At 46.9% G+C, this 22,937-nt stretch overlaps 1 protein-coding gene across 1 annotated transcript in view; it reads left to right on the forward strand.

Annotated features, from left to right (window-relative positions):
• The window catches only part of GPR107 (G protein-coupled receptor 107), a 75,913-nt gene that overhangs the window by 24,843 nt on the left and 28,133 nt on the right, over positions 1-22,937 (forward strand). The window contains exons 2-13 of the mRNA XM_032418604.1: positions 501-623; positions 945-995; positions 1,239-1,315; positions 2,291-2,430; positions 4,071-4,108; positions 5,808-5,864; positions 9,871-9,981; positions 10,306-10,439; positions 15,436-15,511; positions 17,075-17,148; positions 17,540-17,657; positions 20,598-20,728. Coding sequence (XP_032274495.1) covers positions 501-623; positions 945-995; positions 1,239-1,315; positions 2,291-2,430; positions 4,071-4,108; positions 5,808-5,864; positions 9,871-9,981; positions 10,306-10,439; positions 15,436-15,511; positions 17,075-17,148; positions 17,540-17,657; positions 20,598-20,728 — 1,130 coding nt within the window. The remainder of the gene's footprint in view (positions 1-500; positions 624-944; positions 996-1,238; positions 1,316-2,290; positions 2,431-4,070; positions 4,109-5,807; positions 5,865-9,870; positions 9,982-10,305; positions 10,440-15,435; positions 15,512-17,074; positions 17,149-17,539; positions 17,658-20,597; positions 20,729-22,937) is intronic.

A 22,937-nucleotide genomic window follows, 5' to 3' on the forward strand; every position in this document is an offset into this window, starting at 1 on the left:
AAAAGTAATGTCAGGTATCCCTTATCCTGTAGTGGGAGGAGCCAGGTACATAAAACTCATAAGAAGGTTTATAAAAATGAGTGTATTCTTGGGGCAGCTTTGGCACTTCTCCCCTCACCCCCAACATGTTTTGAGTGCCTCCTGGATTCCAGGCCTTGTGCTAGCAGGAAGCTTGTGAGGGTGACAAAAACATTGTTCCTCCTTCCCTGGAATTCACATTCCACTTGATCACCAAGTCTGCCCTGGGACCCTTTCGCATGCATGGGAATGAATTAAATCTGTTACGTGCTTCCTTCTGCAAAACTGTTGATATCTTACGAATTTCTGATGAGTCTTCTTCAGCTTTTGGAGCAAGATAAGTATATATATTATATATATTTCCAAGTATATGGAAACAGTGACTGGTTAGCTAGATACCATAGTTTTCAAACAAATAAATAGGTTAAATAATCAAGTTAACTTCTCCATATTACTAATTCCACCACTCCAAATCTTTTTAGGACGATGTGAGGCGTAAGGTTCATCTGAACACCTTTGGATTCTTCAAGGATGGGTACATGGTGGTTAATGTCAGTAGCCTTTCCGTGAATGACCCTGCAAGAGCCACAGACAAGGACACAAGTGTAAGTGCCTTCCCAGGAGATCAAGGGCATTACCCTTCTCTGTTGCTCAGATGAGAGCTTCACCCCACACTTAAATACGAAGTCTCAGATTATGGAGAAAATTAAACTTGTGAACAGGCATCAAATAATTTTACTTTTAACACTTAAGGTGTAATTTTTTAATAATTTTAGTAATTAGTGATCCCTCTTACAAAATGAATGCTAAGCAAACCAAGAGAAGGCTAGGCCAAAGAATCACCTTTTCTGCTCTTCGAGTAAGAAAGGTATGGATGCCAGAGTATCATGTAGATATTTACCTCTACTCTTTTCACCCCCTCTTAGATTGGATTCAGCCTGGACCGCACAAAGAATGACGGATTTTCTTCTTATCTGGTGAGCATTACACACATGACCTGATCACTCCCTTCATGTGAGCCTAAGACACTGGGTGAGAACACCCTGCTTCTGTCAATGCTCTTTTCTTGCTGGGGTGGCTGCTTTGAGTCCCTAGCATCTCTGAGTTGTGTTCTTCGGGATGGAGGTTGGATCACTTATTTGCCTTGTTCCTGAAAACCTTTTGTTCTTGTTCTAGTGTGAATGACTAAGATGATGTACAATTGGGTCTTCCTTTCTCAGGATGAAGATAATTACTGTATTTTAAAAAAGCAGTCTGTCTCTGTCACCCTTCTAATCCTAGACATCTCCAGAAGTGAGTAAGTAATTCTCATGTTCCTTCAGTTCCATCCTCAAGTAAAGTTACGGGGAATTTGGTAGTTAAGGTAACATTTACTGAGTGTCTGCCATGTGCCAAATACTGTGCTGAGTGCTGGAGGTTAAGAACACGATGAGGGAGACGGAGGTGCCACCTTCAAGGAGCTTAGAGATGAATGAGGGAGGCCAAATACCAATACAGATGATCATGGCAGTATAGAGAGGTAGTGGGGCAGAGAAACTGGTGAATTGTAGAAGAGAAGGGAAGGCTTCAGGCAACTCTTGGCCCAACCAGCCTTTGAGTGAGTGGACTTCACCAGGTGAATAAGGGAAGAGCATTGGAGGCAAAGGTAGAGCAGCTCGAAATAGTGTGGCGTGTTCAACAGAGTGAGTTCATTATCCCAGCCGGCTCTCAGCCAGGGACAGAGGGAAGCCTCTCCCCCATGAGGCAGGACTAGAAGTGCTCCCCTCCATCTTGACCGTGCTAGCTTAGCTCATATGTCCATTCAGGCATGGGGCCTCACCTGCCCCTCCTTGGCAGGATCTAAATCCGCTAAGAAGCGAGAGAGAGGAAATGCTTGTGCCCGCTGCTTCTCACATGCCCCCCTAGAGTTCACTTTAACATCTTACTGGTTTTTTGCCCCTTGTTCCGTTCCCCTTGTTGAGCACATTATAGACACTTAGGGGGAAAATATGTCCTTCAGAACTGTATGGTTGCTAGGAACGTAAGCTCCAGAGTAAGAATGCTGGATCCTCGCCTGGCTGCTTCTGGCCTCACCACTCTTGAGCAAGTTCTTAACCTTCCTGAGTCCCCATTTCAGCAGGTGCACGAAGGAGCTAGTAGAATCTACATCAGGGACTCGAAAGGACTATCTGAGATAATGGATTTAGATACTGAGACAGTGTGTAACACATGGCACTCAGATGGCCATTGCATTACCTTGAACTTCTTTTCTTTTCTCTTATTTTGAATGTAGGGTGAGAGTAAGATCTCCACCAGATGCTGGTACGCAGTTACCAAAGATCGTCTTCAGCAAGGATGAGAAGGGCCTAGGCCAGAGCCAGGAGCCGGGGGCTAACCCTGTTTCAGCGGGAAACCAGACTCAGCCAAAACAAGGTCAGCTGTCAGGCTCAGAACAGCATTTTCTTCACTGCCCTGCTCTGTAGATTCTTTTTTGTCCCCAAGTAAAAACACATACATCGTAGCATTATGTTATTTTGGGGGTTATACAAAAATATATAACCGTTAAAGGAAAAGGTGGAAACTATGGGGAAGGTGGGGAAAAGAACAGTCGTTCCTCCGTCCTTGCAGCACTAGAACTTGAGTAATCTATGTTCTTTCTGGGCTCTTTCATGGGGCTGGAATGTTTGTTTGTTTGTTTTTAGATTTTTAAAATTTATTTATTTGAGAGAGAGAGCAGAGCGAGCAAGAGAAACTCATAGTCATCATGTTTGTAATTTCTTAAGCATCCCTGTTCACTCAGCTTGCAGACAGTTCATTCTTACCATCCCTCCCGTTATGTGGATCCTGTAATTTGCTCAAGTTTTCCTCTTAAGGAGATGTATTTCCACTGTCTGCTATTATAAATATTGCTGCATTGGGAGTTCTTTATTTGTGGAACTTTGGTCATATCTAGAACTTTTTTTAGGTTGGGTTCCCGGAATTGGAATATTTGGTTCAAAGGCTGTGAATACTTTGGAGAATATTGGTACATATGTTCAGTTCCTTTCTAAATGCATTGTATGAATTGATGCTCCTTTTGGGAAATCTGTAGGAATACTGACCACATCACCATGTCTTAGCCAGGACTGGGTTTTGGGTGTTTATTTGTTTGTGTTAATCCCAAAGTAAAAGGCAAAAAGGATATTCTTAGTTTTGTATTCATTCTCACTACTGAGGCTGCACTTTATCTCCACACGTTGATTAACCGGTTTATATTTATTGCCTCTTTTATTAACTGTCAGCCTTGTCTAATAGTTTAGTTCTTTCAAGAGAACTTACTCTTTATTGTATTATTTACACATTTTTTTTTCTCAGTTTGTCAAAACTCTAACCCAAATTAAAAGACATGCAGGAATGTTACATGTGTTTGATGGTAGAGCTTAGTGCCTGTGCGCCATTCCTTTCTTGCTCACATATGCATGCCCTGCATGGAGAGTATTTTTTTCCTTCTTTTATTCTGAAACTCTCTCCCTGCAGGGAGTTTGAAATCCTGTCTTCCCCATGAAGGGCATCTTAAATGAAAATAAGGCACAGATACCCTCCCTGTTCCCTGAAAGAAGCCATTAGCAGTCTTAACACACCTTGCTGTGTGTGTGGGAAAAAAGTATGAATTGTGCTAATATTATTTGCTATTAATTTTTCCCTGTGTATAAATAAATGTCATATATGTATTCTAAAATGATCTGTTTTCAAGCGTGATAACTTAGAAAATGAGGAAGGTCACTCCATGTGGCACCTCTGGCAATAACATCATTAGGTTATTCAGAGATGATTTCCCTGTTGGTACTAAGTATTATCCTTTATTGGAGAGCATTGATCATGTAGCAAGCTCCAGTTTGCTGCTTCTGTGGCTCAGGAATTGTTTTGGAATCTGAGGAGTTGTCAGTCTACAAGATAGCATGTGGCCTCACCTCAAACTAACAAGTAGTTTGAATTATTTGATATTAGACAAGCCAGAACCTCATAAAATGACCCTGTCATACATATACAAGCTGAATCATGCAATAATATCTTTTAAATGTTTCTGCTTCTAGACAGTGGAAAATCTAAAAGAAGTACAGTAGATTCAAAGGTAAGAACTGACCACCCACTATGCTCAGCTTTCCTGAATATATATGTACATATGTGTGTATGTGTGTGGATATAGATGTAAGTGTATATATGTGGCGATATGAGGGGATGTATTTATATACATACATATATACAGGTACGCACATACACACGCCTGATCCGTGGGGAGTTGCCGTCGTTTGGAGAGGTAATGTTACCACATTGGAAGAATTTCAGTTCTGAGTTGTACAGCACTTACATGGTAGAGGATCAGACAGTGAGGGGGGCTGCCCTCAGGAAGGAGATGTCATCAGGGCTTGGAGTTTGGTGGGTTTGTTTGGGGAAGAGGAAGGAATGTCATAAGCAAAGACCGGAAGTGGGAATGAGCATGACAAATGCCGGGTGCTGGCCTATGGGAAGTAAAACGTGTGTCTTTGGGAGCAGAGACAAGGATCTTAGATAATAAAAGTCCAGACAGTAGAGGGTATTAATTGATGCACAGAAAATAGGAAGTCGTCAGGAGTTCTTGATCAGGAAGGACTGTGATACAGATGGTGTTTGGGGCAGGTGTTCTGAAAGTAATGTGCAGAGCAGCCTCAGAGAGGGAGACAGTGAAATTAGGACGACCAGGAAGAACGCGGTTGTGACAATACCGGTTCAGGGCCATGAGGACCTGCACTGGAGCAGAGTCTTGGAATGTGGAGTAAGGGATGGGGCGGTGTTGGGGGCAGGGGAGGAAGGAAGTAGATATTCATTCATTTATTTATTTATTTATTTATTTATTTTTGTAGAAGAGTAGATGGTAGAAATAGCAGAAGGAAAAATTGGGAACATTTTGGGTTGGGATATCTTGATTTTTCAGTGAGGGGACATCCAAATGGCAGTATTTTAACAGCTGTGTTGAAGTATAATTGACATACAATAAACTACACATACTTAAAGTGACAGTTTGCTAAGTTTTGACATAAGTGTACACCTGTGAAGCCACCCCCACAACAGAACAGTGAACGCACTCATCACCCCTCGAGTTTCTCCTGCCCCTTCGCCTTCCTCCCGTCCTCAAGCAACCGCTGATCTGCCTCTGTAGATGAGTAATGTAGAACTTTATAGAGGTGCATTATGCAGTACGTGCTCTTTTTGTTTTCTTTGACTCAGCATAATTCTTTTGAGTTCATCCATGTTGGGTGTATCAGTAGTTCACTCCTTCTCTTTGCTGAGAGTCCACTGCACCAATGGCAATAATACACTGATCATTTGAAATTGGGAATGGCGTCCAGGTGAAGTGCCGGGATGTGACCTGGGTGGGCACCCGTAGTCCTGCTGAAACTGTAAGAATGGAGACACGCTCCAGGGGGGTCCGGGGGCAGGGGCAGGAAATAGGGGGTTAGTGGGAGGTAGAAGAGACCGCTGAGAAAAGGAAGTGGGTGAGGAAGAGTTTCTTTCTCTGTGAAAGGGGATCACAGACATCTTGAAAGGATGGTGAATTTTATTTCCAGAGAGCTTCTGAAGGTCAGCAAAAGATTTAAGAAGGATGTGCTTTTGTTTTGTTCTGTTTTAATTTTAATTTTAAATTTTTTAAAATTTTTTATTGTTATGTTAATCACCATACATTACATCATTAGTTTTTGATGTAGTGTTCCATGATTCATTGTTTAATTTTTATTTTTATTAGTATACATTTTCTGCCAGTATCCTAAAACAGGTTGTTGTGTTTTTTTTAGGCAGCGGGAGAAAAATCCTTTTCTGTTCACAATAGTGATGGGGCAGTTTCTTTTCAGGTATGTATTCTCTTGAGTAATCTTCATAGGATTTATCTCTACAGTGTAAAAGGGTGAATTTGCAAAGGAATTTTGAATTTAGGAATAATAATTTAGGCATGCTACGTATCAGTCACTCGAATGCAGTAGCTCTCTCCATAGCAAACCCACAAGGTGGATATTGTTACCCACCACTTAGCTGATCATGTGTCTGAGAATGAGTGACTTTGTGAATGTCCAGTGTGAGTGACAAGGCCCACATTCCAACAACCCACGTCCGCCTGGCTGTTCCCACACCTCTGCCTCTTTAATCCCGTGCTGCCTCCCATTCGGAGTGTGCTAGAAGCACAGAATTCTGTATCTAGAAGGACCGTTGGTGATCATTTAGGATGCTGGTAGAATTTTAGAGATGAGTTCACCGAGGCTCAGCAGCGTTGAGTGACCTACCCGTCTGGCCCCATTCTTCACTGCCCATGAGTTTATGGCAGCATCCCAGCCTGTGGATGGGCTAGGACGTTGGATGGGGTCTCAGCACCCACTTACTAGCTGGTGACCTTAGCTCACTTAACTCCTGGATCTTGCTCTTTAATCATCTAAGAGTGAACAATGATGGCACCTATCTCATAGGGTTGTTATAAGTATTTTTTAAATATAAAAGTGCTCTGGAAGCAGTGCACAAATAATCTTTTATCATTAAATTGTAAGAATCACTGCCCCTTTTCAAACCAGTTTTCATTAATTGAGGTATAATTTGCTCAGAGTGAAATGCACAGGTCTTAAATGTGCCGTTCAATCAGTTCCGACAAATGCACGCACCCGTGTAACCCACTCTCTACCAAGATTCTCTATATTTTTACCACCTCAGCGTCCCCCATCCCTGCATCCACTGTTCTGATTTCTTTCAGCATAAATTATTTTGCCTATCTAGCAATGTTTATATTGTCTTTAAATTTAGTGACCATAGGTATTAATAGCTAATTGAGAGCCTGTGGATGCTTCCCATCTGCCTCAGAGCAGAAGCTCCAGCCCTTCCTGGTCTGCAAAGCCATGTAGTCTGGCCGCTGTCTCCTCACTGACGTTGGCTCCTGTTTCCCCTCCAGCCACAGAGGCCACCTTGCTGCTCCTAGAAACAGTCAGGCCTTAGGCTCTGCTCTGGCTGTACCCACTGGCAGGAATGGTTGTCCCTCAGAAGCCAGTGATTCATTTCTTCCCCTTTCAAGCCTTTGCTCAAATGTCATATTCTCAGCAAACTTTCCTCCATTCGCCCTATTTTAAATGCCGCTTCCTTCCCTCCCCTCCTCCTGCTGGTTTTCCCTTAACACTTCTTTCCAACATGCTGTGTCCTCTGCTTATTTATTATGCTTATTTTCTGTGGCTCCCTGTAGAGGGTAGCCATAAGGGAGAGGGTTTTTTTTAATTTGTTTTTTTTCTGATGTATTTGAAATCCCTCATCTTGCGCCTGGCCTGTAATAGGCTGTCTGTTAGTAATGATGGAGCCGAGTGAATGGGTGTGGAGTGCTTGCACATTGTCATTACCTCAGTTCATCCTTCCGGCAACTCTGTGAAGGAGGCACTGTTGTTATTCCCCTTTTACAGTGAGGAATCTGAGGCTCAGAGAGGTTAAGTAACTTGCACAAGGGAAGGATTCAGACCCAGGTTTGTCTGCCTCTAAGGCCCATTCATGTGTTTAATCACTTTCTTTACTGCCTCCTTAAGAAAATACGAAAGGTGCTTTTTTCTCTTTTCCTTCTCTCACTTTAAAGTGCTTATTAGTACAGTAAGTTTTTTGAAATTTCTTTAAGCCTTTTTTAAAAAAAAAAAACACCAAGGAAAGCATGATAGGATATACGTATTTGTCAGTTACTAAAGCTTTGTGTTAGGGCGAGTGTCGTGATTAAGGACAGTGGTTGAGATAACCAGTTCATAGGCTTCTCGGGACTCAGGAAACAGGCAGTGGACGGACAGTCTGCCTCTTCTCTGGCTTCCCTTCTCCTCGGATAGAAGTCAGTGGGTGACCCCTTGCTGTGCTGCTACTCAGTACCCTAATTTTGGATAGGGCAGTCATTGTGAGCTTGTCTGCTCCATCCACAGAGCAGGGATGGTGTTTTCTCTGCCTAAAGCAGGAAAGGGACTGTTAGCCCTTATTCCTACTCTAAAACATACACTTTTGTTTGATTTTTTTTTTTAAGGGTCAGGTGCCTATTCTGGTCAACCATGACAAATGTACTGACTTTTTAAAAAAATTTATATTTCTTAGAAATTTCATATGATTCTTACTTTTGGAACTAGAGGTTATTACTATGTTTATTTTTTTTGTTTTGTTTTGTTTGTTTTTAAAGATTTTATTTATTTGACAGAGAGAGACACAGTGAGAGAGGGAACACAAGCGGGGGAGTGGGAGAGGGAGAAGCAGGCTTCCCACGGAGCAGGGAGCCCGATGTGGGGCTCGATCCCAGGACCCTGGGATCATGACCTCAGCCGAAGGCAGACGCTTAACGACTGAGGCACCCAGGCGCCCCTATTACTATGTTTAGAAGCGTTTTCTGGCTCTCCCTGTGTGGACTAAAACACATGCTCTTACGTTTACATTGCTGAGTTCAGGACATGATTTAACAAAGTAATAATTTCAGCTTGAATATTCTTGGTCCTTTATTTCCGTCTTCTTGTCAGATGTCTGTTTTTTACCTATCTTTTTTTTTTTTTTTTTTAAAGATTTTATTTATTTATTTGACAGAGAGAGACACAGCGAGAGAGGGAACACAAGCAGGGGGAGTGGGAGAGGGAGAAGCAGGCTTCCCGCCGAGCAGGGAGCCCGATGTGGGACTCGATCCCAGGACCCTGGGATCATGACCTGAGCCGAAGGCAGACGCTTAACGACTGAGCCACCCAGGCGCCCTTACCTATCTTTTTTAACTGCGTGGTGTAGTATGCTTGCAGAAGAGTGCATAGTATTTATGTCAAGTACAAATAATTATAAATAAGAACCCCTATAACCATCAATGGAGAGCAGAAATAGAACAGTGCCAGCACCCCAGAGACCCCGTGTGACCCTCACATCCCTACCCCGTGTGACCCTCACATCCCTACCCAATAATGTTACGAAAAACGTTATTCCCATCAGTTCCTCACTTCTCTTTATAGTTTATCATCTATCTATGTAGCCCTAAGCAGTATATTTTAGGCTTCTAGCAAAATGCTCTCTAGAATTGACTAAGGAGTCGTATTCTGTGATCTTATATATAAAATGTCTGGATTTACATTAAACGTCATTTGAACCCATGAAACGTGAGAAACAGAAAAATGTGTCCATGTAGAAAATGTAGCCTCTGTCTGCTGAAATCACAGGAGTAAATCTTAACGAGGGAATATTGGTCCTTTACCTTTTCAGGGAGCAGAGAGGAGCCTCCTTTCTTTTCAGGAGTATTTTTTACCTAAAGAGCAAAATAATATATTGACTTGGAAGCGAGGTACCTGCTGCGTAGGTTATCCCTGCAGCCCTCAGCAGAAGCCACCGCGGGCAGCGGCGTCTGTGTCCAAACGGGGTCGTAGGACCTCGGTGGTGGGCACAGAGGTGTCCCCTGAGTGGTTCTGTCCCCTTTCCTGCTACCTTGAAAATTGTTACAACAAAATATTCAGGCAGAATCACAGAATAAGAAAACATCCGTTTATTTTATTTTATTATTATTATTTTTAAGATTTCACTTATTTGAGAGAGAGCAAGTATGAGCGGGGGGGGGGGGGGGAGAGGCATGGGAGAGGGAGAAGCAGGCTCCCCGCTGAGCAGGGAACCCAATGCAGGGCTCGATCCCAGGTCTCTGGGATCCTGACCTGAGCTGAAGCCAGACGTGTAACTGACTGAGCCGGCTAGAAGCCCTGAAAACGTCTGTTTCTGCTCTGGGAGAATCCGCTTAAGAAATTAAGAAATCTGTATTTTTTTCTGTCCATAGCATTCATGATCTGTTTCTAAGATTTAAACATTTAGCTGAGGATTTGGGTATTCTTCAATTTTTGTCTTCTTCACTTTCAGTTTTTCTTTAACATCAGCACCGATGACCAAGAAGGCCTCTACAGTCTTTATTTCCATAAATGTTCTGGGAATGAAGTGCAGTCTGGCGACAAATTTTCCTTCAGCCTTGATGTGAGTACCGTATAGAAGGTGTTCCACGCAGATTTTGTCAGCCTTGTAAAATGTGAGACATTTATTTTATTATAAGAGTAGGTTTTAACAACACTTAAACAGAGTAGGAGAAAAATGTGGCCAGAATCCCATTTCTGCAGAGGATTCACAAAGAAAAAAATACAAAGCAGTTTGGGATGTTTTTACACTTTGAACTGTGCATTAGAATGAATGTGTTTATCTGCTGATACTTCCTTAGCCAAGTGAAGCAGCTAAGGTGACAGATTGCTGACTATGGGATGATCTGTTTCTGAAAAGTAAACATTAATTTTATGTTTGTTTTAGATTGAGATCACAGAGAAGAACCCTGACAGCTACCTGTCCGCAGGAGAGATCCCTCTCCCTAAATTATACATTTCTATGGCCTTTTTCTTTTTCCTTTCTGGGACCATCTGGATTCACATCCTTCGAAAACGACAGTGAGTTGTTACTTCCCTGAGCCATCCAGCTTAGAGTGTGTTGAGAGGTGCATAATTTCACCTTTTGCTGCTTTCTTAGCCCCAGAGGGATTGGCACTAGCAACCTTGAACCTCTTCTTCAAAGGGCATCCTCCCTGAAACAGGGAGACTCTGCATGCCTTGCTGTTTGTTTACTTCCCTTTGCTTTATTTAAAAAGCAAATCCAAATATGTTAATAATAGGCAGGCAAAACAAAGTGTATAAGCAAGTGTTTCCCTAGTGAAGACAGTCCAGTCCAGGACTCAGAGTGAGCCCGTTGATCCCATTCAGGGGCTGTCTGTTTGTGAGAGGAGGTTAGTGACAGTGACCCACTACCTGCTGAGAGGATGGCATTACTGCTCAGTACTGAAGGTGTCTGCTCAGGGCCTGACGGGGAGAGGTATTGGCTTCCAGAGGCTTGTCACTGGAGAGAACTTACTCAGAGCCCACCTACCTGGCTCTTGGCCTCTCTTCTGAAACCCAAAGGCTTTACCTGCCTGTACTCAGTTCTTGAAGGGAGCACCTGCATGTGGACGGGGCGAGTGTTTAAATCTGGCTCCTTCCGGGGTGCCTGGCTGGCTCAGTTGGTTAAGCGACTGCCTTTGGCTCAGGTCATGATCCTGGAGTCCCGGGATCGAGTCCCGCATCGGGCTCCCTGCTCAGTGGGGAGTCTGCTTCTGCCTCTGACCCTCCCCCCTCTCATGTGCTGTCTCTCTCTCTCATTCTTGCTCTCTCAAATAAATAAATTAATTAAATCTTTAAAAAAAAATAAATCTGTCTCCTTCCAACCAAAAAACTGAGAATAAAATACTAATTTTCAGTTAGAGAATAGTGTGAAGTATTTGTTTTAAGCCCATAAATGAAATGATGGATATGAATATGGGATTGTAATGTGGATTAATTTAAATTCATAAAATAATTAAGCACCCCAAATACCTCTTTCTATGGAGCATTGGGCAGAAATTGAGACCTCTCTCTAGTCCCTGGTGGCCTGAATCTCTTCTGGTAGACACACTCAGCTGGAGTAGTGAGCTCTGGTGGGGACAGCGCTGGTTGCTATTTGTCATAAGATTCACTCTGCTCACCAGATGGAAAGAGCCGCTTCTTTACTTGTGAAGGACCCTGCATGGTCATGTTTGGAGTAGGCGATCAGGCAGCCTTTAGTAAGAAAAGAAGAATCTTACCAATTCAGGCTATAAAAAGGTTTTTAAATAAAGTTTTGCTTCTGCCTTTAGTAGAAAAGTAAGAAGTGGGAGTCAGAGGCCCAATTCCAAGTATAAACATGGACTATTCCCACCTGTGTGTCTCGCTTCACTCCCTGAGCCACAAAACTGGGACAGGGTGGGTCATTGCCCTGCTTTCCTCTAAGAGTCTTAGAACCTTAGGTGTGTTATGTGATTGCCCCCGAGATAATGTGGTCTAGAGGGCTTTGCAAATCAGGGTGCTATGCAAATAGGAGGTACATACAAAATAGTTGACCAGGCAGGTGTTCAGTGGTATTTTAGTTTCCATGTATTTAGTGATGCTATAGTCATTATCACTGGTTCACCTACCTAAAACTGTGGGAAGTTTTAAATCTGTGGTTAAATGAGGCCCACCTGCTTTGTGCAGCACGTGTTTAGCTTCTCTTTGAAGTGCAGTGTACACACAGGGATGTGTAATGTAAGCCTTCCGCCCCATCCCCATGTTTTTCCAGGAGACTTACAGACAGTTCTGTTGGCTTGGAAATTTGAGCCACATAAAGGATGTGACTCCAAGGCTTCGTGCATTTCAGAGGCTTACAGTCCCTTAGAGCTGGAAGGAACTAGAGCTGGAAGGAACTGGAGACCTTTGCCTCGTCTTATGGAGGTCTTGAGAGGAGAAATGAGAGACATGGTTAGTGGCACCTGCCACAGCTGGGAGCGGAATCCACGTCTACTTGCCGTGCATCTGCGGCTCCTCTCGACTCTCTGAGTTCTGTCCCGGGCCCCCGAGTGTGGGGAGGGGAAGACAGCCGGCCGTTCTCCGGTGCCTGCTCCTTGTCCCGTCAAGCACTCGATGCTGGTTCTTTCTGCTGATCATCCGGCTGCTCCTTGAGGCGGACATGGCCCCGTTTTAGAAGAGGTTACTACAGCTTAGAGGGGTTAGGGTTGCCAGGGTAGAACCAGTATTCGAGCCAGGTTGCTGTGGCTTTGGAGCGTGTGCTCATCCCAAGCATCACTGCCCCGTGGCTGGTATTTCAGCTGGGACTGCAGGCTGAGTGTGCCGGAGCGTGTGAGTGAGCACCAGGCTCGGCAGTGGGCAGCTCTGCACTCTGGGTACATCTCATTGCTGTTCAAGAGTGACAGACTCCTCTGGCCTTGACTTCCTTTTTGACCTTCAAGTAGGTAGGCCCCAGACAGGAAAGTACCAGGGAGGAAATCAGCCCGGAAAGGGAGTGTGCGTCAGTTTGTGACACGCCCGCCTTATCATTCCGTGCAAGGCCCCTCTTCTTCATTTCCCCTTCATTTCCTACCTCTCGCTCATGCTTTTCCCAGCTACTCAGATGCAGGTAATAGGTGTTATTGGGCATGCGTGTATTGTTATAAATAGCTAATGTTTATTGATATTGCATGTATTTTTAACTTCTATAAACTCTACTATCTACAGATACTGTTCTCATTTTTCACGCAATAGTATCTTTCTTAAGACCTAGTCACATTGCTGTGTGTCTGTCTAGTTCATTAATTTTTAGCTACTCAATAGTGTGCATCCCCACATTCTACTTATCCATCCCTTTAGTGAGGGACCCCATCCCCTGGCTCCCCCAAACAGTGTTGCCATGATGCCCCCCCCCCCCGGCCGTGTCCCTTTATGTCTCTGTTCACCATCGGGGGGGGGTACACTCCCAGAAACAGGTGCACTGGGTATGGGGTAAATTCGTATTTAATATCAGTAAGTGCTGCCAGATTGCCTGTGCTAGTTTATACTTCTACCAGTGGTGCAAAAGGGTTCCTGTTTTCCCGTCCACCAACACTGACATCTTGTTTTTTGCCAGTCTGTTGGGTGTGAACTGGTACTTCATTTTATTTTGCATTTTCCTAAATACTAATGATGTGAAATATCTTTCTAGGGACTTGTTAACCATTTGGGTTCCCCCTCTTGTGAGTACCTTTAGGCTTTGCACATTTTTCTGTTGGGTTTTCTGTCATTTTCTTGTCGCTTTACAGGAGTTTCTTGCATATTTTTTATATCAGTCCTTTGTCTGTCTTAGACATTGCAAATTTTTTCTCCCAGTCTGTTAAACTTGTCTGTGGTATTCATTGTTGAATGAAAATCTTTCATATTAACAAGAATCAGAGCTCTCTAATTTTAGTCTTTTGGGCAGTGCTTCTTGGAAGAAGCCTTTCCCTACTACAAGGTCACAAAAGATGTATGTTTATATTTAGCACTGAAATCCATCTGGAGTCCCCCCCCCTTTTTTTTTTTAAAGATTTTATTTATTTATTTGACAGAGAGAGCGAGAGCAGGAACACAAGCAGGGGGAGTGGGAGAGGGAGAAGCAGGCTTCCCGCGGAGCAGGGAGCCTGACGTGGGGCTCGATCCCAGGACCCTGGGGCCATGACCCGAGCTGAAGGCAGACGCCCAACAACTGAGCCACCCAGGCGCCCCCGGAGTCCCCCTTTATGTAAATGTGAAGTAGGGACCACAGCAGTGTGTGTGTATATATATACACACAGTTCTGAGCTGATTTTCCCCATGCCGGTTTTTTTTTTTTTTTTTTTTTTAAGATTTTATTTATTAGAGAGAGACACAGCGAGCAAGGGAACACAAGCAGGGGGAGTGGGAGAGGGAGAAGCAGGCTTCCCACGGAGCAGGGAGCCCGATGCAGGGCTCGATCCCAGGACCCCGGGATCATGACCTGAGCCGAAGGCAGACGCTTAACGACTGAGCCACCTGGGCGCTCCTCCCCATGCCGGTTTTTAAGCAGTCCATCCTGTTCCTACCAGTTTGCTGCCCCCTTATCTATCCTATGTGAAGGCTCCGTACACCCAGGAATCCATTTCTGAGCATTCTGTTCTGCCGGTTTATTTCTGTGGTGTTGTACCCATTCCACGTGTTTTACTGCTGTGGCTTCACAGAACATCTTGGTATCTGAGAGTGTGAGTTTCCTCTGTTGCTCTTATTCAGGTTTTATGTACTTTAAGAGTTTTAAATTTGTCTCCCAAATGGTTTTGTGTCCTTAGTTCCCAGGGCGAGATGGCAGCCCGAAGGCGGACGGGTGTCTGTGTCGGCATGGCAGCAGGAGCCGGCGCTTCCCCCGCTGGCCTGGTGTGTCCGGCGGGTCGCAGCCCTGCATGCCACCTGGCTCCAGGCCCGCCCCCCTCGGGGCCGCAGCTCACGCCCACAGCCGTGCTTGGGCGCTTTCTGCTCTCCAAGGGGCCTCTTGCCAGTTTCGTAGATCCCGCCGCCTCATTCTTGCCTCTGTGGCCTTCCCAGGGTGGTTTCTGGGCACGAAGCTGGCAAGCTGTGCAGATTTCCATCTTCTCAGGAGCTGGAAGTCGTCCTGTCTGGCTTCAGTGCCTGACGCTGCTCCAGTCACAGCACCGACTTGTGCACGAGGGGTGACCCTGGGGCTCCATCGGGGCCGTTTCTGCTGGTGGAAACTAGGTCTCCAAAGGGCTTCGTGTGTGTGGTTTGCTTAGATTGTATTTACTGCGTCCTTATAAATGTATCTGATGCCTGGAGCTTTGGCCATCCTTTGGAGGAATGGAATATTCCCTTTTTTCTTTTTTTTTTTTTTTTTTAAGATTTTATTTATTTATTTGAGAGAGAGAGGGGAGGAGCACAGAGGGAGAGTGAGGGAGAAGCAGACTTCCTGCTGAGCGGAGAGCCCAATGTGGGGCTTGATCCCAGGACCCTGAGATTGTGACCTGAGCCGAAGACAGACGCTTAATTGACTGAGCCACCCAGGAGCCCCTGGAATATTCCTTTAATTCTTTTCTCTCTATTTTTATAGGAATGACGTATTTAAAATTCACTGGTTGATGGCGGCCCTTCCTTTCACGAAGTCTCTTTCCTTGGTGTTCCACGCAGTATGTATTAGTATTTTGGGTCATTTATGAAATGATGTACAGTGTCTGTACAGTCAGGAAAATTTACGAATTGGAAGAAAGAGGAGCTAGGTCAGTGGGAAATAAGATGAAAGAAGACCTTTTCTCATGAAGCCTTTGGTGTGGGAGGGGCCATCACAGGGATAAATCATTACACCCTCCGTCTGTAACCCGAGCCCGGAGACATCTTCTGGCACTACCTACATACCCAGAGTTTTCCTAGAACCTTACTTATTTTTATTCCTTTTTGTTTGTTTGTCTTTTCTCAAGATTAGAGTGCCACCTGCTGAATTGTTTCCACGACTTGATTTTTCTAAATACTTTCCCATGTTCCCATTTGATTTGAAGCTTGGTGTTTGCATACTTATTGAGAGAAAAATGATGCTCCAAAGATGGAGGCGTGTGACTTGAGCTTGCACTTTGAATATTTAGTCCAGCTGCAAAGTGACGTGCACCTGCCCATGGGAGGAAGGTCACAACTGCCCCGTGGCACCCGCCGGCCGCGCTTGTGAGGGCGACAGTCTCCAGACACGCGCTCTCCTGCACTTAAAAGTGTTGGCATCAGAGGAGTAGTAATGTGTCCAGTTGCAGTCTTCGGAAATGACAGTTATTTGGATAATTTCCCATTTGGATCTAAGTTAAAAGATTCTTTCTGGAACTTTGTAGATAATGAATGACGAGGCCCTAGAGTCACTTCAGTGTCTAGATAGCCATTCGTGACAGAATGGAAGGTCTACGAAGAAATCGATACCAGCGTTTGTGAGTTGTGCCAGGAAGCATTGTGGGCGCACTACTGAGACTTGCCTCTTTAATTAAAATGCATTGGTGGCTTTAAGTAGCTCGAAATGTACAGATTTTTTTCTAAAGGACAAAACAAAACAGTGGAAGGGGCATGACTCCACATGGATTTTTTTACTGGCTGACTGACTGACTGACTGACTGACTTCTGTAATAAGCAGTTGGGGTGTGCAAGGTGAAGTTCCTGGCTGGGATATTGAAGAGACCTGTGGCATTTGGCCCTTGGGGATTTTTTTTTTTTTTTAAAGATTTTATTTATCCATGTGTCAGAGGGAGAGAGAGCGCGCACAAGCAGGGGGAGCGGCAGGCAGAGGGAGAAGCAGGCTCCCCGCTGAGCAAGGAGCCTGATGCGGGGCTCGATCCCAGGACCCCGGGATCATGACCTGAGCAGAAGGCAGACGCCTAACCAACTGAGCCACCCAGGCGTCCCGGCCCTTGGGGATTTTAAAGAAAATAACAGGCAGCCATTTGCCAGCGTGACTCTTGCCCCAAGAGAGGGACCTGATCTGCATGCTGGTGGCGTCGAAAGCTTGTGGCAGATTTCTTGTGCTACCTGACCTTGTTAGTGCCCTCACATACTGAGTTATGAATTGACGAGTGAGGTATTAGTGTGTGGGGTAGAGAGGACAACCCCCCAACCCCCCCCCCCCCCCGCCACTGTGAGGTCCTGTGGCAGCCTTTCCTGTTTCGCTGTGCGGAAGGCGTGTGGTAGATGGACCTTTCTGAAATGCAGTCATTTCGTTGCAGATTGACTACCACTACATCTCCTCCCAGGGCTTTCCGATCGAGGGTTGGGCTGTCGTGTATTACATCACTCACCTGTAAGTACGCAGAGTGACACGCAGGAGAAGTTGGAGAGGCCATGGTAGGAAGAGACCTGCCTCGCATGAACAGTCCCTGCCCTCCTGTGGCGGCCTGTCCGGGTTCTCGCCATGCCAGAGGTGTATGGCACACAGGGTGCTGTCCAGACCTGAGAACCCGAGGCTGCTGGTGTCTTCCGGGAGGGGGTTGCCTCCATGGGGGGGTGGGATTTACTGCCCATGGAGTGGGGTGCGTGGCGAACCATTTGTGTGCTGCTTCACTTAAGAGGAGTTTCCTAAATCTGGCCCCCTCTCTTTTCCAAGAAGCCCGTGAAATCATGAATGAGCTATGCAGGGGAACTTGCAGAGAGTCTGAAGAGACTGTTGGTGTCTGAAACTTTTTCTTTTCCAGCTTGAAAGGGGCACTCCTGTTCATCACCATTGCGCTCATCGGCACCGGCTGGGCTTTCATTAAGCACATCCTTTCCGATAAAGACAAAAAGATCTTCATGATTGTCATCCCACTCCAGGTAAAGGGACCCTACTCCTGCGTGTCCTGGTTGTGTCTTGGCACTTCGCAAGGCTCAGCTGTGGGCCTGTCCAGGCAGAGGGAGTCGGCTCATCCAAAAACTCCAGCTCATACCACTGGGGTTCTCTTTCTGAATTCTGGCAGACCTAGGCCTTGGGTCATTGCCCTGAGAGCTTCTGCCATCGCTCACCTGGCGAGCGGCTTACGGATGCCTGCACTTGAGTAGAGAGCTGCTAGAAAGTCAGGGAACATACAGCCTGCCTTCGTGACCCTGGCTGCCCTCTAGCAAAATGGTCCCCTTAGCCAAGCTCAGGTACATAGTGTTTCAGTTAACAAACTATTGTAAAACTTTGAATGACACCAGTGAGTTCTCACAAGGTAGAATATTAAGTAGACACCAGGGCAACTATTTATTAAACCCTTCCTGGTTTGGGACCCTAGGCCAAGGCCAGCCTTGCCTGGTTGTGAGCCCCTTGGGAGAGGAACCTTGTCTTCTGTGTAACAGTCTTATTGGAGGCAGAGATTGGGCATAAAGAACTCACAGTAAACACGGAGGGCCTAGCAGGGATGCCTGACTGCTCTGTTCTGCTCAAAGAGCATGTGTTTGATAAAGTTGTTCTCATCGTGTGATCTCGTTCGGGGGCACAGTGCGGGTGTGGCAGGGGAAGGAAGGCGGGGGACAGCTCCCTGCACGCCCAGACCAGCCCGCTCGCTCCGGTGATTGGCAGTCTGGCAGTGTTCGCAGCAAAGCCCCCTTCACATTAATGACAGGGACTCGTGTCAGCAGCAGATGAGTGGTACAGACCAGTGGCTGTAGGTTCCTGGGAGAGAGACTAATTTCCCAAATTCGAATGATCTAGAAGCCTTCAAGATAGAGAACAGCCTTGCCTGGCTGTTTAAGGAGACAAATGTGGCAGGCAAAAGAGCAGTAGCAGGAACAGGTGGTGCTGCCGCCGAGCGAGCAGAGATGCTGCGGAGCCGTACGGGTCCCGGCTGTCGAGCTCCCACGGCCGCTGCGCTGGCCAGGCGGACTTCTGCAGCCTGCCCACGCCTCCCGGCTCCGAAGGGAGGGCCTGGGTCCTCTTCCTACCGTGTGGCACTGCTCCCTGTCGCCCTGTCCCCCCCCAGAGCTGCCACTGTCCCTCCAGGCAAACCTTCCTGCCCCCACCCGAACGGGGATGCGATGGGGCACAGCCCTCCTGGCTTCCCTCCTTTGCACCCCTGACGGAGCTGAGTGCAAGGTTACGTGGCAGGCAGCTCTGAGGAAACGGGACATTGAAACAATTGAACATAAGGAAGTTTTGCATCGATAACGTAGGGACTCACGTGGGAAGGCCTTGAATATCAGCCCGGAAGCTAAAACTACTTTTGTGGCCATGGGGAGCCAGTGCACATTTCTGAGTGAGAAGTGAGAGATGTCCAAAATGTACACACAGACTTTCAAGAACATTTTTGGCACTTTGTTCCACACCAGGGCACATTTTGTCTTTTGTCGAGAGTGTGAAGTAAGGACCAAGTGGAATTAGGAATTTAAGCTGGGAACGCTTTTGTTTCCACTTTGTCTTCCTAGATAGTCCCAGATGCAGGTGTTTAGGGTGTGTGTGGCAGAGGACGACTGAAATTTCCGAATAGTTTTTGCATTTGTATCAAGTGAAGTATGGCTTCTGTGATAGTTTCGCTAAAAGGTCCTAGATAGAAAAAGAAACTATCCTTAGAGACGTCCCGAATAGCAGCACAACAGATTTTACGTTCTTTGTCAAAGTGTGCAGACTGACCTTTCCAGAAAGCAAGCAGAGTAGTTGGGACCTTGGACTTTTCGTGCAGTGCAGAGGTGGACTTGTAATCTCTGCATCCACACCTGCTGGAAATCTCCCAAAGAGCGTCCCCTTTATTATGCTGAGTAGTAGCCCGGGTTTGAAATACTGCTATCGCAGTTCTGCCAGCTCAGGGGCCTTTCACAGCACACTGGTGCCAGGACTGAATCCCCAAGGCCAGTTGGAGCAGAACATGGACACAGATGAGCCTCAGTGGGAAGAACTAAGCCATGTCCTGTGTGGAGGTGACCCGGGTGGGGTTGCTCCTAGGAGGAGCAGTGTGACCACTCAAGCACTGGGCCAAAATCCGCCGTTCTCGTTGCTCTGGTCTCTGATAACACTCTCAGGTACCTCAGACTGTCTGAGGAGCAGCAGCGGCCACACAGGGAGAACCTGGGCCTGAGGAATCTGGGCATCGTGGCTGAATGGGGTGTGCGGTGTCTCCCATTCAGCACCCGAGCGGTTCTGCTGAGGCCTTGGGGCCTAAAAAGCAAAGCAGAGTGTCCTGATGATCTGTGCTACGTCACACATCACCCCAAATGCAGTGACAGAAAGCAACAATAAGCACGTATTCTCTCACGTTCTGTGTGGGTCAGGAATTGAGGAGTGGCTGCGCTGGGCAGGTCTGATGTGGGGCCTCCTGCGGTCAGATGGTGGCTGGGGCTACCTCGACGTCTCCACTTGCCTCCGTCTCCTGGGCCAGGAAGACTCGATGAGGTGGGGCAGGAATAGCTGGGGCTCCTCAGCTTCTTTTTCTCTGCCTGGTCTCTCCACCTTGGCAGCCTCGGGGTAGCCAGACTCCCTACAAGAGGGCTCAGGGCTCCCAGGGCATGTGTCCTGAGAGATCGGGCCAGCCAGAGGGGGTGTCCTTTGTATGACCTACCTTGGAAATCACGTGGTCTCACTGCCACCTAACTGTTGCTCAGGGCAGTCACAAGCTCAGGAGGAGGGCACAGAGACCACCGCTTGACGGGAGAGCGGAGTATTCTGAAAAGCATGCGGCGCTGGAGAGAGGGCCGTGGCCGTGGTTGGGGGCCTGCAGGCCCAAGTGGCCACCCCCTCCTGGGACTGCTGTTGTAGAGATCTGCCCTTGCTTTAGGGCCTCAGCCACTTCTTGTGTCCTGTAGGTTCTGGCAAACGTGGCCTACATCATCATAGAGTCCACCGAGGAGGGGACTACGGAGTATGGCTTATGGAAGGATTCTCTGTTTCTGGTAGACCTGCTGTGCTGTGGGGCCATCCTCTTCCCAGTGGTGTGGTGAGTACCCGCAGGGAGGGGGCCACGGTGCACCCCGGGGCTCGTGTGCCAAACAAGACCAGGCTGCTGAACCAGCCTTTTGCAAACCGGTCCGAGTCACACGGGGCATCTGTGTGACAGATAAAGCTTCCTGGGTCCCCAGGCTGACCTGGGTCAGTCCCCAGGAGGAGGAGCCTGGAGTTCGTGTCTTCACCCGGTTCCTCAGTGCGTTCCGATAGAGCTGATCTGGCACCGTGGCTTTTAGCCCAGATTAGACAATAGAGAAGGGTCTGGAAATGAGAGCTCAGCAGCAGCGTAACCTAGCAGCATGATTTGGAGGGAAGGGAGTTGAAATCCCATAAATAGCCTTTTCTTGCCAGGTTAGACGGAAGGTGCGGGAGTGCATGAACATGAATTAGTGAGAGTCCCAGCACATGAACACGTAGGATACGTATCTTCAGAACGGCAGGCTGTAGATGCATCCATTGTGCTTCAGTTCTGTAAAGAAACATCAGTACCACGTCAGTGGTTGATGAGAGAAAATATCCTTGTTAAATCTTATGCCAAGTGAAGGGAATTACTGGTTTGGTAGGAAGCAAGTAGAGGAAAAAGGGCTGGCAGAAATAAAACACTCATTCTTACAGTGATCTAGTTCCATGACTGAAAGCAATTACTTCTTTTGGAATAAAGTTTTTATTTGTATTTAAATTTTTTTTAAGGTTTTATTTATTTGACAGAAGGTGAGCAGAAGCAGGGGGAGCGGCAGGCAGAGGGCGAGGGAGAAGCAGGCTGCCCGCTGAGCAGGGAGCCCGATGTGGGGCTCGATCCCAGGACCCCGGGACCATGACCCGAGCTGAAGACAGACACTTAGCAGACTGAGCCACCCAGGCGCCCCTGGAATAAAGTTTTTAAAAATATATTTACCTGCTTTCTATTAGAAATGAGGTAGTCCACAGTGCAGTGGCCTCATGAAGTAAATTCTTATTTTTCAGGATCCTGGGGTTTATCAGTTCCTTCAGTTATTCTGCTTATTTAGAACATGGTGCCAGTGGAGTGTAATCCTTCCAGCCAGTTAGACTCCCTCTTGACCCTTATTCCGTCGTACGTCACACGTGCACACACGTCTGTGAGGCAGGCAGCTTCCAGCAGACACGACAGAGTACGGATGAGTCTTTCTGATCTCTCCCACCGCCCCTCGTCCTACCCAGGAGCAGGCAGCTCAGGCACCTGGAACAGGATGACCAGTGTTGTCCTCAGATAGAAAGAGCGTCTGAGTTTCTCGAACAGAGTGCAGTCCCTTCTCTTCCATGTGCTCCTCTTAATAAAAAGAAGGGCCTTGTGGGTTTGGGGAAGACGCAGGCAGGCCATAGGGCTGCGAGTGGCCATTTCCCGCCCCTTGTTCATTTTAGCACCAACGAGCAGATGCCGCACGGCAAGGTTCTTGAAGGTGAATATTCTGAAAGTTGCTGTAAGATGAAAAACATCAAGTACTAGAGGTGACTTAAGGAATAGTATCGATGGTTCTTTTGAAGCACTCAGACTCGGCCGCCGTGGGTTTGGTGCCAACTTTGTGCTAGCTCACTTTCTTGTACTGCGTCATTCAGTTCTCCCAGGTGGGAAGATGGCGGCGGCGGCGGGGGTGGGGGGGTTCCCTCAGGAGAAAAGACTTTTTCATGGTCAGGTAGAGAGTGGGTGGCCCGTGAGGACTTCGGCCCCCATGTAAGACCCACCCTCCTCCTGGGCTGGATCTGCTTGGGCTGTTCTCATCCTTTTGAGACAATCTTTCCTTTCCAGCCTCTGCACTCTGCCTAGAACTCTGCTCCATCGCCGTGTTAATCATGTTAATGTTCCCATGCCTCACTGCAGTGATGTAATTAGCTGCCTGGCCCATCACAGCAGGGAGACCGACTCCCTGGAGGCCGACACCTTTCAGCAGAGTTCTGCATCTCCAGTCAGTGAAATAGGGAGTTTTCGGGAAACCATGTGCTCACAAGCTCCTAGAACCTAGACTTTAGAAATCAGCCTCCGGCCTCTGCGGGGCGGGGGGGGGGAGGGGTGCGGGGAGGCATGTTCTTCAGGTAGCAGGTGCGCTCTACGGCAGTATCGCGGGGTGGCATAGTTGTGGGAATGAGAGATTTTAGGTGGAGAGAGAGAGATGAAGAGGGTTGAAATGATTGTGTTTTGCTTTGTCTTCCCATCACACCCAGGCCCCTGTCAGACCTTTTTCAGC

Source organism: Phoca vitulina, unplaced genomic scaffold (genome assembly GCF_004348235.1).
Source record: "Phoca vitulina isolate PV1807 unplaced genomic scaffold, GSC_HSeal_1.0 scaffold21, whole genome shotgun sequence".
Taxonomy (NCBI): Eukaryota; Metazoa; Chordata; class Mammalia; order Carnivora; family Phocidae; genus Phoca; species Phoca vitulina.